The sequence below is a fragment of the Tinamus guttatus genome, unplaced genomic scaffold (genome assembly GCF_059628265.1).
Source record: "Tinamus guttatus ecotype Peru unplaced genomic scaffold, ASM5962826v1 Tinamus_guttatus_pri_ptg000002l, whole genome shotgun sequence".
Classification (NCBI taxonomy): Eukaryota; Metazoa; Chordata; class Aves; order Tinamiformes; family Tinamidae; genus Tinamus; species Tinamus guttatus.
The window spans coordinates 1,302,011-1,317,698 of NW_028288536.1; the positions used below are offsets into that span (position 1 = coordinate 1,302,011).

Consider the following 15,688-nt stretch of genomic DNA (forward strand, 5'->3'; position numbering starts at 1 on the left):
CTCCTGATGTTAGAGGTCTGACTGACTCCCAGACTGGCTGTTCAAGGCCACCCTCCAAGGCATTGCACCATCTACATCTCTTCCTGGATCATCTCCCATGCCACCGCATGTGGGGGCCAGTCAGAGGCACTGGGTGTCTCCACAGGGTCCTGCACAGCCCCTGGCAGTCCACACAAGAAAGACGTCACCCTTTCCGAGAGGTGATCTGGACATGCAGTCACACTGAAGTTAGATACCTATGTCTTCTGGAAGGCTTTCTGTCTATTTTCAGTTCAAGTAGTCCCTTGTCCCCATCTCCCCTTTTCCACAGCGACTGACAGGCAGAGCATCCCTGCTTGGAACCTCTTAACAAGCTGCGGGAGAAAGAAGCCAGCTGGCATTTCTCAATATCCCAAGCTCACCCTCACTTCCTTTCATTACATCTCTACCTGTCTCTACCTATCTCTTCTAGGATATAGGAAAAAATGCATTAAATATGGTTTGGCTAGCACTCCTGTCCAGTCCTTCCACCATCTGCAGCCTCCATGGCCTCCCAAAGATCTCACTACAGATGTGTGAATAGGGTCTGCAAAACAACTTCCTCGCAACCGAGATTTGTACGCATTCACACACTGCAGACCTGTGATGTGTGTTTTTCAGAGCCACCTTGCATATCTCTTTCTCTTTTCATTTTCTTTGTTTGTTTGTTTACAAAATTGCTTTTATTTATCTTTCTACCCATGCCTGAATGCATCAAAACTTGCCCCACTTCAAAAAACTCTCAAAGCCCATAGACAGTGTCACTTAGTGGCCTAGATTTTGTGTATTTTGAAAAAGATGTTATAGAAAATGAGCGTTGGGTGTAGTTGAAAAGACTGTATTTGCACATTAGCTTGTATATGTTTGGCTGTCCATCATTGTACTAGCTTGCCAGAATATATAAAGAAACTCTGATCTGAACAGAGCTCGATTTAAACATCATCTGAAGTGCTTTGTTAACAGAGGACGAACCACAGCTCGGTCTTTGCTGACCCTGTGCCAAAGTGCTTTGCAGATAAATTGCAGATTAACATAATGTCTCTGGTGAGCTTGGAGCATTTTTCTTCTCTTCCGTCCTCCCACTTCTCAAGCAGAGTCTGCTGGTACCTTTTCTGGTACTTTTAGCTATCATCATAGTCACACTGGACATGAATTGTCAAGGGGAAGCATTCCTCAGAAGCTTTCAGACTCAAAATTCATCTGATCTCCTCAAGGTGCGTGTTCCTACCTGGAATCCCTCTAATGCAAATACTGCCTGGTAACCACAAGTGGGCTCCTGCCTGGGATGTGAAAGCTGCATCGTGTCCAAAGGGCCTCCCAGCTCTCCAGAACCATTTTTGGGTGATGCTACTGTCACCAGTGGCGGTGCGTTCTGCTCTGGCTGAAGCTCCGCAGATCACGGGTGAGGGTCTGACCTGGCCGAAAGAAAGAGAAAAAGAGGGAAGGAGGGAAGGAGGGAAGGAGGGAAGGAGGGAAGGAAGGAGGGAAGGAAGGAAGGAAGGAAGGAAGGAAGGAAGGAAGGAAGGAAGGAAGGAAGGAAGGAAGGAAGGAAGGAAGGAAGGAAGGAAGGAAGGAAGGAAGGAAGGAAGGAAGGAAGGAAGGAAAAGAAAGAGAGAGAGAAGGAAAGAAGGAAAGAAGGAAGGAAGGAAGGAAGGAAGGAAGGAAGGAAGGAAGGAAGGAAGGAAGGAAGGAAGGAAGGAAGGAAGGAAGGAAGAAAGAAAGAAAGAAAGAAAGAAAGAAAGAAAGAAAGAAAGAAAGAAAGAAAGAAAGAAAGAAAGAAAGAAAGAAAGAAAGAAAGAAAGAAAGAAAGAAAGAAAGAAAGAAAAAAGAAAGAGAGAGAGAAAGGAAAGAGAAAGAGAAAGCAAGCCTTATTTTTATGATGACCTGCTTTTCTCTGTGGCCACAGAGTTGTTTGTGCGCTTTACAGTAGTTCCAGAGAGGACCAAAAGCTGCGAGCTGTCAGGCTGTGCTTTCCTTGGAAAGCAACAGCTTTAAAATGAGAAGCAGACAAGAAAAATAAAGACAGGGCAAAAACATGCAAATAGGGAGCTCTTGATAGGCCAGTCCAGTTACTTGTTGTTTCTCTTGTGTGGATGATTCTCCTTTATATATATATTTTTTATCTGTGTGTTTTACTGTAACTCCACTCTTCCGTAATACCTGAAAACTTAAATCGTGGACTTATAATGTACATTATTTGTTTTATGTTGATGCAAAAGTTCAGGACAATTTGATATATAGAGGGATACTTAGAACATTTCATTGTAAGCTTTTGTTTTTCAATTTCAGTTTAGGAGAAGAGCTAAATTACTAAATCTTAAGCAATGTGCTTACCTAACTTATCACTATCAGCCATTCAAACACTTAAAATCAAAAAGGAATAGACAGTGGCACTGGAAGAGCAATGTTCTTCGCATAATCAGCAAATCTGTCTCTGGTTGACTGGCTATCAGTGCAGATTTCATCACATTTAATTACATAATGCCCAGTCCTAAATCTAAGCTTTCTATTTTCCTGCACTTTCTGCTCAGGCATGCCCTAAACACATCCAACTAGTAAATGGATTTTTAATACTGCCAGATCTAAAATGTCCCTCAGAAGTGACAGAACGCAAAGTTGAATGGAAAGCGGATCTTACAGTGTATAGGGGAAGCTTTACCTCTTTGACATAGTCTAGCTCTTAGGAGAAGATGTCCTCTCATTGGTACCTCTCCCACATGCATCAATTTGGGTATTTTGCCAACTCAGGAGATGGTAGATGACTTTTTTTCCTGCCTACGGACATATTTCCTATGAAAATACTTGGAGCATCTTGGAGCTGCAACCGATTTTTTCTGAACTTGATATGTTGATATGTTTTGCAGAGGAAGAATCTTAGTGTAAGTGTCAGTAAACATGGGGAAAAGAAAAAAAAAAAAAAAAGCAAGATGCAATTCTTTAGGAGATAAACTAGCAGGAATTTCTGCTCGAACCCCGCAGCCCTGTTCTTACTATCCCAGCTTTCCCTCAAAGTGCCGTGGGAAAATGTGGAAGCAACTGGGATGCAGCGACAAGCCATGACTGTAGTAATAGCAGTGCAAGGTGCCAGCAGCGATGGCTCCTTCAGGAGGGTGGTGAAGCTCTGTGCTCTTTGCAGACATGGCATCCTTTGGAGAAACACATGCCACGTACCCGGTTAGGAATCACACTTTTCAGGCACATTCTTGGAAGATCTCAGCACAAGCATGAGGAGGCGGTTTGAGATGACTACATATGTCTTCTTGATATATTTACACTCCAGGGACCACCCACGTCATAGAATGTGTTTAAATTGTTCCAAAGCTCTCTTCTGGAGTCAGGGTGAAATTACTGATTCTCTTATCCTGGAACGCAAAAAGTTAAAAAAACAGATTTTGAATGATTATTATTACGAAGGCTTTTTTTTTTTTTAAAAAAAAAAAGGTTCTATGTTTTAAGAGCTTTCAAGCAGTGAGGGAGAAATCTTTGCACCTCTTCAATGCATTTCACTGCTCGTTGCTTAACCCTAGCTTGTAAAAATTGCCTAGAGGTAAAAACAAACTCATATTTTTCTGTGAGCTAATTTAAGCAAGCTGAACAAAGACTACAGAAAGGCAGGAGAAAAAGCCCATTAGAAAATATGCATTGTTTTCTATGCTTATATGACAACAAACTCCTTGCACCTTGAGACAAAATGTTTTAGTTTTAATTGTTTTGGTCAATGTCAATTTTACATCAAACTTTCAATAAGGTAAAAAAGGCCCATGGGAAATACCAGTGATTCTTATTTCGATCCTCTGTATTGCCTGTGTAAATATCTACTGCTGTTTTGTAAGTTCAAAACCAAATGGAGCAAAACTTTTCCTGTTATAGACAGTATTGACCTGTCAACACTGAAAATGTAAAAATTGTTTGCCACTGAGTTTAATAACAATAATCATCTCAAAATCAATTACTACTGTAATAAACATTTCCCCTTAAGCACTTATAGTAGGAAATGAATTAAGAATTAATTGCCACTGCCTAAGGAAAAAAAAAATATATAAGGACAATGTCACTTGTGCAGTTAGTGGATAAATTTTACTTTCTTTTTATTTAAATTATTAACTCTTTGAATAACAAAAAATATAGCATTTTGGCAAATTATAATTTATTCAACTGCTCGCTTTGCAGAATGCTAGAAGATGACCTCAAGTTAAGTAGCGATGAAGAAGAGAATGACCAGGTAAGACCCAGACAACTGATACATAACTTGCAGAATGTTTCATGTTGAGCCTAGGTTACTGCAAATATTTTGCTAATGCTTTTTTTTTTTTCAAAATATACATAAAGGTTATCAAAATACATGAAAGTACAGTAAATGGAGTAGCAGATGTTCTTGCTTTATGCCAGACTACATGTGCTAACTGCTGTATTTGTGGGGAATGTTCTGCAGTGGTCTTGATTTATGACCTTAATGTAACCCAGAAGGTTTTTGTATCAGTCTCCTTCTGATTTGATAGTTTTTTTTCTGTTTTGTTTTAAAGAGCAGCCAAGCAAGGGAGAAACAGCAATTCTGTTTTAAGGATTCAGGCCAAAAACCTTCAAACACAACTGTCTAAAGTGGGGCCCCGGAGAGAAGCCCCTGGGTCACTTAACGTACTGAAAGTCTCATTAGCATCCCCCAGCTGTCATCTCTCCCATGGGCGTTTCAAGTCCCTGCCCTGTACATACTAAGAAAGCTAAAGGCATTTAACAAAATCTTCCATTGTGCCTTTGTTTCAATCTGTAATCCAACAACTGGGGCACTTGCCTGGAGTTTAGGTGCTCACTAGGTGAGGAAAATTAGGCGCTCACTAGACGAGGACCTTGGCTTTCCCATGGCCAACCAAGTGCCTGGCTGCCCTGCAGTGCTCTCACATGCTCTTCCTCTCACTCTCACAATATACGGGCACAGATGTAGAAGTGCTGAGCAGACAGGAGTGCCTTCGCTTCCTCCTTGCATGAAAATTCATGTCCTGTGCATTCTCCAAAGTGCATGGATGGATGGAAATCCTGACACCAGTTGCACAGCTGCTCCCAACCTTTGTAGACCACAAATGGATCCAGTGTTGGATGTAACATGGTTTTCAAATGTGACTATTTCAATCAAGGGCAATTGTAGCTATACACCATTCCAAAATTCAGGATCTACGTCAGAAAATTCTAAGTAATAATTCCTGAAACTGTTACAGTTGTTTCTTTTTAATTCTCTTTACCACAAGTTTGCATTTAACATTATATTTCAAACAGCTGGTAAGTCAAAACCTTTTAATACTCATAGTAAACTACTATTTCATCTGTTTAGTGGTGTTAAGAAGATTCTGCACATGGATTCAATTATTTACATATTTATACAATTTCTCTGTTTAATATATTTCATCCTGAAGCACTTCACATTTAATTATTCTTCCTGCTTGTCTAGATAGTTTAAAATACAGCCCATAGACAGAGTAGGGCAAAGTAAAGTGAAGAACAGAAGGGACGTCTGAGGAATAACAATAGGGCACAAAGGTGCTGAGGTGCCTGGCATGTGGGACTGAGCATTAGAGGAAAAAGAAGATTATTGGTATTTTTAGGCAGAAACGAGATAGCGGGAAAGTTCAGCCGTTTGGGCATGCGTGCATGGTATCTTAGCTTTAATGCCATGTCTTACAACTATTAATATCTTTCCTGTGCTTGGATCGCTAGTAATATGTACACTATGCAAGGGCTTCATTCAGTAATTAGAGCTTTACGGTACACCATATTTAGCCAGGGTCTCTGTGCTCGAACAAGCTCTCCAGAGGCCAAAATAGATTTTGCCACCAGAGTGGCAACTAGAGCACAACTGGGCTCAAATTTCCCAATTCTAGTCATTGCAAATGGCAGGGCGAACAATCTTTAAAAATAATGTGACTTGATCTCCTGTCTGTAAAATGGGAATAATCATGTTTTTTTCCTGATTTGATTCTATAGACAAAAATTTCCTTGAGGCGTGGGCTGCTCCATTCTATTTAAAATGCTTTGCAGAATCTCCACTGCAGCTTGCAGGCTTGTTTAACAAATACATAACTGTTAGATGAAGAAAGTAGTAAGTTTTCTCTACCTGACAGGAAATAGACTCCAAAAAAGAATAACACTGACCCATTCTTCTAGCTGGGATTGCCACATGGATCTGTGTTTAAATGTGAATGGAGGAACCCACTTTCCCTTTGCTTCTTAATTATGAGGCTCTTTAATCTCAGATCTAAATTGAGGAAGAGGAAAGAAAGAAACTAAAGTTGAGGGTATGAGAACAGTACATGAGTAATTCCCAGATACTCTTTACATAATTAGTTAACCTCTGAGTAGTCATACTCATTTAAGTAGTTCAGTTGTTTAAACAGCTGAAGATGAACAGTGCAAGATTTAGCAAGCTTATCTTTTTTCCTGATTACTAAAGCAGAAGGTTTTGAGGAGAGGCTTAGAAAGCTTAGAAGATGATTTTGTATTTTCCTTCAAAATTGCCAAGAAGCAAATGGAAAGTTTCTGAAGTCGTGCAGAGGGAGACAGGTGCCACTGTGTTCCTAAGGGCAATATTTGGAGGGCCATGGCTGGCACAGGGAATGTGAGCCATGGATGACGGAGGGCAAGTGCAAGACAGACACGTGGTCGGGAGCTGCGGGACCGCAGTGGGCAAGCTGTTCTCAAACGCTCCCTCTATGCCAGCAATTAAGGTAGGGAGATTCACAGGCCCAGAAGAGGCAAAAGAGACTGGGGTTGGGCTGAGCGTGTGTGTGTGCCCACAGTAATTGCATTATCCACACATATTAGTCTCTTAATTTTAATTACATAAACGTATTTTTCCTCTTTAATGAGCATAGTTTATCCATTTAAACTGATCGTTTTAATTTTACAGGCAGTGATCATAGGATCTAATATGCAAAGGGAAAATTTCCTGTTGGCATATTTTACATCATACAGATTGAAGAAAATATACTTTTTAATCCCCAATCAATATCTGAAGAGCATGCAATTAAGAAACACCAAGGTAGTTAACATAAATCTGCAAGTTAAAGAGCCAATTCATTTTGATTTATAACACAGAGAGTAATAATTTTGCCATCATCTCTCCCAGAAAGCATCTGAAGCTCTGCAGCATGAAGATGTCAAAATTGTGCTTAAGATTGTTCAAAGTACTGAATTGTAGTGGTTATTGCCTTTTGGTTCCTTGAAGTGTGGCATAGCACATGAAAGAGTCCCCATTATAATACCCTGCTCTTCACTGCAGAGGTCACTGGATAACTTAAATCAGTCTTGGGTGAAATATTAAAAGGAGATTGTCAATTGTAATACGAACAATTCTCTTTTTCCCCCTACTTGTCCTTTTACAACATGGAAATTCTATAATGGAAAGCAGTTCATTTAAGGGGGAAAAGATCCCTCAACTCATTTGTGCAATTCATGTCAATCAATAGCCAAATAAATTAACTGGTTGGTACACATACATGGAATAATAATCTAACATATTTTTGCAACCCAAGTCTGCTTCCTTGCATGCATTTTTTCTGCGCAGGATCAGGTTGGTTGCCGCTGAAGTTTTGTGGCTGCGAAAATTTATTACCCACCGAGTCAATCTGCATTCTGGCTGCCAAGTCTGAATAAATAGAGTCATTGTGCTTGTCTGGAATATGTAACCAAAGTTCATCCAGTCAGCTTGACTTTCACATCCCAGGAGATTCATAAAAGCCAACACCCTGGTATGTGCTCTTGATTCCTGCCCAAATTTTGTGAAATTGTATAAACAGAAGTTGAAGAAGCAATCAGAACACACTCGCAGGGATAGGGCTCCAAGCTCAAGCCCCTGCTGTATCTCAAAAGGAAAGACTGAGCTTTAGTACTCTTTTTTAAAAAATAAATAAATAAGCAATCAGATGATTATTGCAATGCCACAGCAGGTAAACGCTCAGGCTAAAAACTGCCCCCTAAGGAGCGGGAGGGCCAGGGAGACCCTGCAGGGTGTCCAACAGCAAGCCAAAGCAAGCAGAGGCTTTGTTCCCGTCCAGGAGACCCCAGGAGAAGAGCGGGCTCAGGAAAGCTCAGGAGGAGCAGCCCCAGGTTGGGAAAATCCAGATTCCCCAGAGCCCAGCCTGGCTTCCCCCCACCATGCCCCAGGGAACGGGAGGAAAAGCGGCTGCACTGGCTGGGCACAGCCAGGGTGGGCACAGCCAGGGGCTTCGCGGCAGGGCCAGAGTCCCCCTGCAGCAGTGCTGCCATGTCCCTACGCAACCAGCATTGGGAAATTATTTATTTTTCATTTTGTGCTTCACTTTCTTGACAATAGCCAGAAACAAGTGGGAAATATATATTTAAGAACAAGCTTTTTAAAAACCATACGGGATTTCTGCCTTTCAGTTCTAGATACGGGCTGCCAATCAAAGCAGAAGTAAAAATTATCCTGAAATGAACAGTCATGCACAGATCTTTTTCCAGAAGGAATAATTTTAGCAGGATCTATATATGCACTAGTTCTGCATATGAAATGTAATATTCCAGCTAATTTGAAGCAATCTGTAATGAATTTTAAAACATACTGAAAGGGGGGCAAAGCAGCTACAAGCTTTTTTTTCCATCAGACCTCAGCTGTTAGGATGGTGCCTTCCCAAGTCAAAGCTCAGCCACTCACAGAGCACAGCCAGGTACACCTAGCGAGAACAGTTATATTAGGTAAATTATAACACACCATTGCATAGCCTTGTCTGTCACTAGAACTATTTTTAGTCAGCGCTAATTGCGTTCACATATGCCATGTCCAAACATTTTAACCACATTGAGTCATTTCAGTGTAGTGCTCCATTTTATTCACCTCTTCATCAGCGCAATCCTTGACGCTTGATCAGGGGTGAAAATGCACAGAGGAAAAAGGAGATGAGAACATGCAGCCCAGGGGAAAGGAAAAAAAAAAAAAAAGTAAAACAGGGAGTCTGTATCATCCTTCGAAATGAATTTACCTCTCTCAAAAAAAAAAGTCCTGATGAACTTGAGAAAAATCATTTTGATGAGAAGTTGCTCACTCCACTGAGCACAGGAAATTTATTTCACAAAGTAAGGACATGTGCAAGTTTGTGACCAAAACTGCGCAAAGCAGAGATAAGTAAAAATAGAAAAATTAGGTTTTGGGTTAAGGAATAGGTAGAATCTGAGGTGTTTTCATATTTAATCTGAATGGTTTGCTCAGTGCTCTGTCACTATAATGTGAGTTTATTTTTAGACTGGAAGAATAGCCATTGTAACAGCCTTACTTAACTCAGATAAGTCCATTATTTCCTGCATATTAAAGAAGCAGCCCTTCTGGTATACAACATAGCTAAAATCCTGAACAAGATGTAAGCCAGCTGAGCCAAGCTTTTCGTGGTTTGCCAGCTCTGATTTTAAAATCTCTGTGACATCTAAATTTGCACTTCCACAAGGCATGACAAGAAGACCAAGACTGCCTCACTGAAACTGTCAGATGAAACCAAATAAGAGCTCGGTCTTGTCCTGCCAAGCTTGGCTCACATCACTGCTGATCTTACAAAATCAGTTTCAGTGTCTGTCATGCACTGGCTGGCAGGATCAAGCTCTACATTTGAATGCCACCACCACAAATGACAGCGGGAAAGGTTAGAGATCAGCCTGACTCTTGGACTTGCACAATATTTGGAGAGAGCCGCACACTGAGCTCAGCTCTCCTTGCTAGCAAATCTCTAAAAATAGCCCAGAAGATAATCTTGAAATACAGGGGTGTTTCTCCTGTCTCTTTATGTTGATGCTGTGACTAAACCGAGTTGCAGCTCTACCAAATCTTCAAAGCCTGCCCCTTTCCAATGTATCCTTTTTTTTTTTTTCCCCAAGCCAAATAGCTTCCCACCGTTTCTGCTATAACATCCTTCAGAATTAATGGCAGAATATAAGGAATAGGAGGTATGTTAGCACATGATTAAAGAATGCACATGATAAAAGAAAAAAAAGAGGCTTCCGTCAATCTGTCAAAAACAGGATTTAAATAAAAGGGATTTGGGAACTACTGAGGTAATTTTACTTGCGCCTAGAAGGAAATCTGGCTCCTCCAAAATTAGCAAGACTTTTGCTACTGATTTTCATCAATTAAGTATTTTATCCTGTGTTCTTTCTTATTTTCCAACACAACCCAAGTAGAATGGAGAAAATGTTTGGGTAGTATGCCAGACAAATGGCATAGCATCTAATTGAACAAAATTACTAGCATGTGGAGAATCTAGACTTTTATTTTTCTCATGTTCATAAATCTGGGCTTTTGGAAAAATTCAACTTTAATCCTGAAGTTTTGGACTTCTCAGTCAATCTTGAAAAAACAACAACAACAACAAAAATCAATCCAGGGCACAACACTAACATTTTGTGACATTTGAGATGTTCTGGTGTAAAGCAGCACTTCTACAAAGTTATCTTTTCCTCAATAAGGAGATTGTTTCTTTGGAGGCAGAAGGAGTTTTCCAAGATGCCTGCTGCTTCCCTTGCAATGACTGAGACCTCCCTCCGGTGTGTTTGAGCATTTGTCTTTTTAACACAAAATACCAAGGACTTTCCTTCTGCTTGTCTCCACTGGAAAAGATTAAAGTTATTTTGTCTTCATTGACATGGTACATGCTTATGCAAGGGTAGAATGCAGGCATAAATCTGAACAGAGACAGGACAGAAGACTCAACATATAAAAATGCCTGAATGGTTAATACCCATATTGCTTATATAGTAATTTGGAGATCCAAATCACTTTACAAGTATTAACTGCTTAACGCAATGCCCCTGGGAGGTATTTAGGTAAAGTTAAGCAAGAATTATTATCTCTGCAGAACTGACATGGAGACTAAGACAGGGACGTGGCTTGTTTGAAGGCACACGGCAAGTCAGTTGCAAAGCCAGGATTAGTACTTGGGGCTTTCAATCTCAGGTGCTATGTTCAAGTCACTAGACTGTGCTGCCCCAGAAGATTAATAAGGATTAATGGGCAAAGCAGAAGAGAAAGAACAACACACTCCAGAAATGCAAACATAAAACCCCAAAGTAAAATTAAAAAAAAGAAAGTAAAATAAAAAAAAAAGAAAGAAAGAAAGAATAGCAAGCTGTTGAAAGGCCTGGAGAAACCTATGAAATCCAGGAAGGTTTTAATAGTTTCATAAAAGATGTGGCTCTGATGGTAACCAACTCCAAAAGGGGAGAGAAAAGAGATCCTTTTAAGTATTATAGCCTGTAAATCTTCAATAAACATTGACTGGACAGTGAAACTCATATTCACACATTCGCATTGCACGTTTACAGAGGAACACTGGAGCTGCAGTTTACAAGTGATTTTAAATCCCCGCAAAATCCACATTGAAAAGCAATTCACAAACAAAACCCTTAGGAGTTTTGAGAGGTAGCAGAATAATGCATAGAGATAAGGCACATTAAGAATCATATCCAATAAATTACCTAAACATGAGCTCTGAGGACAACTCTTGTGGCCGCTGGGTACTTGCAGGCATTTGCAAAGGGCTTATCTGTAGGCATGAAGGGATATTATTGCCTCTGGTCTGAGCTGTGATGGGAGTGCTATTGTTCTGGGCACATCTCTGCAATCTTCAGGCAGAGCACTGAAAACCTGAAGGTGATTTAAAGGGGGAGGAGGATGCATTACAAATTTGGAAAACCTGCCCCAGAGCAAAAGAAATAAGCGCAATGAATTGAGCTTGTCCAAAACGGGGCTAGCGACTCACTTGATGGCAGTCTATAAATACACATGTGCAAGGAGCAGAGTCTTGAGACTGCAAAGAGCTCTCACAGGCAAAGGAGCAACTTCCAGTGCAGGAAGATCCAAGCAAAGCTGGGCTAGAATAACATGCTCCACATGTGAAGAACCAGTAGGATTTTCACTTGCAGAGATTTATTTTTAATCACAGTCAGGGAATTACCCCCCAAAATTTGCTCTAGCTCCACAAGAACTTCCAGACTTGAAGCAGAAAGAAGTGCTGGAGGCCTAAGCTGTGGCAAGTAGTCAGGCTGTGCCATTCAAAAAGCTTCTTCTGAGCTTCAGTTGTTAAAGAATAAACTGCATCTAAGCCTCAGGCAAACAAAACCATAGGAAGTTAAAAGAGAATCATCATGGAAGAAAAATGAAAAATAAAAAGTGAAAGAAGGCAGATGTAAAAACATTTGTTCTGGTGTCCTTCCCAAACAACAGTAAATGGTCATGACGTCTTTGCTTAACCCTGGCTTAGGAGAAGGCAGTTGGAAAGGCTCCTGAGGAGGGACATCCTCACTTAGACAAAAACTGGTTCACTGCATAGTACCTGGGCAAAACCTACCCACAGAGGAAGACAAACAAGGTGCTCTGGAAGCAATTGAGTTTGTTCATGTGCAGGTGAATAAGTATTGCTTTAGACCTTTACCAAAGAAACAGTTCAAATTCTCATCATGTGTACACCTGCACTATCTCTATGAAGTCCTTTAATGCTGGTGTAAATCCATACATTTGCCATAAGTGAACTCTCTCCTGACAATAGTCATTAATCCATATGGCAGAAGAAAACAAGAAAAAAATAAAAATAAAAAAAAAGCCTGAATCTGTCAATACTTGATTTACTGGCTTTTATTTGCCAAAGTATGTCTCGAATGGGGTATAGAAAAAGTATCCATATGCAAACAGCAGTGCCTCCAAGACACTCTCCCAAGCCCAGCATAACATTCTTCCATGGCTCTAATTTTCTTGTTTTCTAAAAATGCCTGCAAACCCCGCAGCTTATGAGGCAATTCCGTTCCAATTAGATTAAAAAAAAAAAGAGAGAGACGATTTCTGGGGACCACTCTGAACTCCAGAATCTCTAGCTCAATAGCCCTATTCAACCTGTTCTGCTCACTGCTCAGTCCCAATTACAATGAAAGCATTTAATTTCCTCTTTGATTTCCTTTCAACAACAGATTGCAACTTGTGACACTTCAAGTAATTTTGGTCGCTCATTTAACACACGCTGAAACCTGAATATCTGCTGATTATGTTCCCAAGCTCTGGCTCATTGCAATAAAGAATGGGGAAAGGAGAGGCAATCTCTAGAGATTGAGAATCCAAACATGATTACTGCTGGCTGAAAACTTGTTTTCTCTCTTCAGTCTTGGGGTACAGCTAGAGTCTTTCATGAATGATTAATGTACTAAAGGCTGATCAATGGAACTCTGTCCTAAATACATCTATAACCAGTTCAGGTGGAGAATGAAGAAGTCTATCCAGCTGGTATCTTCTAATTTACAACTCTTGTAGTGAAATCGAGTAATTCATCTCATTTACTATGTCTAGTTTCTCAAGTACCTGAGCTGCATAAACTTTTTTTTCCACTTCCCCATTTTCCATTTAGCATTAAAGTTACTATGTGATGGGATGACCTGCAATAACCTTATTCTAACTGAGAAAACTACTCCATGAGTAATCCCATTGAATCTCAGAAATGAAAATTCAGGATTATAACCATTACTATTGTTCACAACTGAGTGTAGCTCAACTTATCAGCAGCATATTAGGCACCTGAAGATCTTTAAATTGTCAGCAGTATCAAAGTACAAACTAATTCTTGGCCCTAATTTCTGTAAGCAGTAAAGTTACTCACTTCCAGAAATAAACAAGAATATATAGCATATGCTTAACTTCTTTCCTGATGAATGATGAGTTGTCCTCGCTGAGGTTTTTAGCAACGTAGAAGAAAATGCAAAATAAATTGCACAATCAAAAGCAAGCTATTAAAAATAGTGGTGCAGGCAATAAATTATATAGCAAGTTTTGCTTACATAAATGATAAACTCTTTTGCTTACATTGTTATGTAGATAATACCAGCCTATTAGAAGCATAATAAATCACAGAAAGCTGTTTCCATAGTGCAGGATTTCTCAAACTATGGGTCATGACCCCTCCCCTGGCAATTCATGGCAAGGTTTGAGTGGGGTCACGAAGAACCTGTTAGCAGGAATTGAGGGCAAATACTTCCCTTTAAGTTAAGCAGCCCAATCCTCTAACAGGGCATGTAGAGAACAGGCAGTAATTAGTGACTGCAAGTATTTATACATGCTAGGGAACTGCTAACTACCTTTAATTACAACAGCTTGCTTTCTCTAGGAGAGGACAGCAATGTAGTTTAGAATTAAAATTGCCAGGTAGTTGCTAACTGCCTCTCACTGAAGGCAATAGATCTATTTCTCCAGGGCCTTAACCACTTGCAACTCAGTCTCTTACCTCCATCGTGTAGAAATAGGGTTGTTAGCAGCCCAGGGGGTCATTCAAATATATGACCAAATATGGCTGCATTTTCTAACACTATGAGAAAGACATCAATAGCTTCATATATAGAATGTGCCACCATCAAGTAAAGAGTGAGTTGCTCTATACAATTTGCAGTGCATCCTAAGTGAAGAAGGTCATATATTAAAGGATTACTAAAGAGAACTCAGCTGAAAAACAGAACAATGCCACTGAAAAGTACTGGTACCTTTCTCTCTGCTGCCCTGTCTCTCATGTGGCTGCATTTTCTCGCTCAGAAAGAATCACCTTCTCAAAATTGTCAACTCCTGGACATAACAAGATTGAAACTAAAGACTGGTACCTGAGGTTGCAGTCCGGTACCACATGGGCTAGCACAGTTGAGCACTCTGAAGCAAATTAAGACAAGAGAGCAATCTTGTCTTCTTGCCTCATTTTCCTGCTGAGGCCAGCTTTCATCTAGACCGGAAGAAAAAGTATTCAGAGCTTCTCTCTCTCTCAAAATAAGGGATTTTAAGGAAATAAAATAGCACCCCACACATCACTGTGGGAGTTTTTTAGCATCATCAAAGCCCACATTCTTTCTTCAGGTCTCTGTGAGGTCCATGAGGATAGGGGCTACAGACCAGTGTGTCTCCTTCTGTTCCTTTTAGCTACCACAGCAACCATATTCCTTGGCCCTTGAGGTCTCCACACCTCCTCAGAAAGGAGTGAGAGGTGTCAGGTGCAAGTGAACCCCTTGGTGGACATGCTTTTTTCTTATGAGGGAGGCATTCTGTTGTATGCTGCTCCTACCAACCCATGGGGTGAACATATCCACCATCCCAGGCCTCTGCTGTGACAGCCAGCACATGAGGAAATAGCTTGGAAAGGGGATTCACATTGCAGATAACACGGCATTGTGACTTTTCATAAAGAAAATATTTTCTTTCAAGTGGATCAGTTTTCTAACCAGTTTCCTTGCACAACCACCTGAGAACTCAAAGCAGTCTGGACCAAAAGTAGGAAATGTTAAAGGTGACTTTAAACTACACCGCCACGTAGTGGCTGCCTGTGAGCAAAAGACTTGTGCCAGCTGCTGATGGGGAGAAGAAGGAGAGGCGACTCAGTTATTATACAGATTACTTGGTCATGGAACGGGCAATCGTAGTGAAGGGAGGCTCCTGAGCTTGGCAGCCAAAAGCATAACACGGTGCAGGGGTCACCACTGGAAGCTGGAAGACTTCAAATTCAAACAGAACATAGCTTCCTCCTAGTGAGGGTCATCGGGTGTGGGAAAGGATGAACTTACATTGACTTGGCTTAGTTGGGAAGAGATTAAACCGTAAGACACTCTTAAATATAAGGTTTCAATCTCTTCTGCTTTTGTACACAAAAAGTCAGATGCAATTCTT

At 40.6% G+C, this 15,688-nt stretch overlaps 1 protein-coding gene across 2 annotated transcripts in view; it reads left to right on the plus strand.

Annotated features, from left to right (window-relative positions):
* The window catches only part of AFF3 (ALF transcription elongation factor 3), a 299,418-nt gene that overhangs the window by 212,662 nt on the left and 71,068 nt on the right, over positions 1-15,688 (plus strand). For both annotated transcript variants that reach the window (XM_010222664.2, XM_088520310.1), the window contains exon 8: positions 4,189-4,240. In XM_010222664.2, coding sequence (XP_010220966.2) covers positions 4,189-4,240 — 52 coding nt within the window. The remainder of the gene's footprint in view (positions 1-4,188; positions 4,241-15,688) is intronic.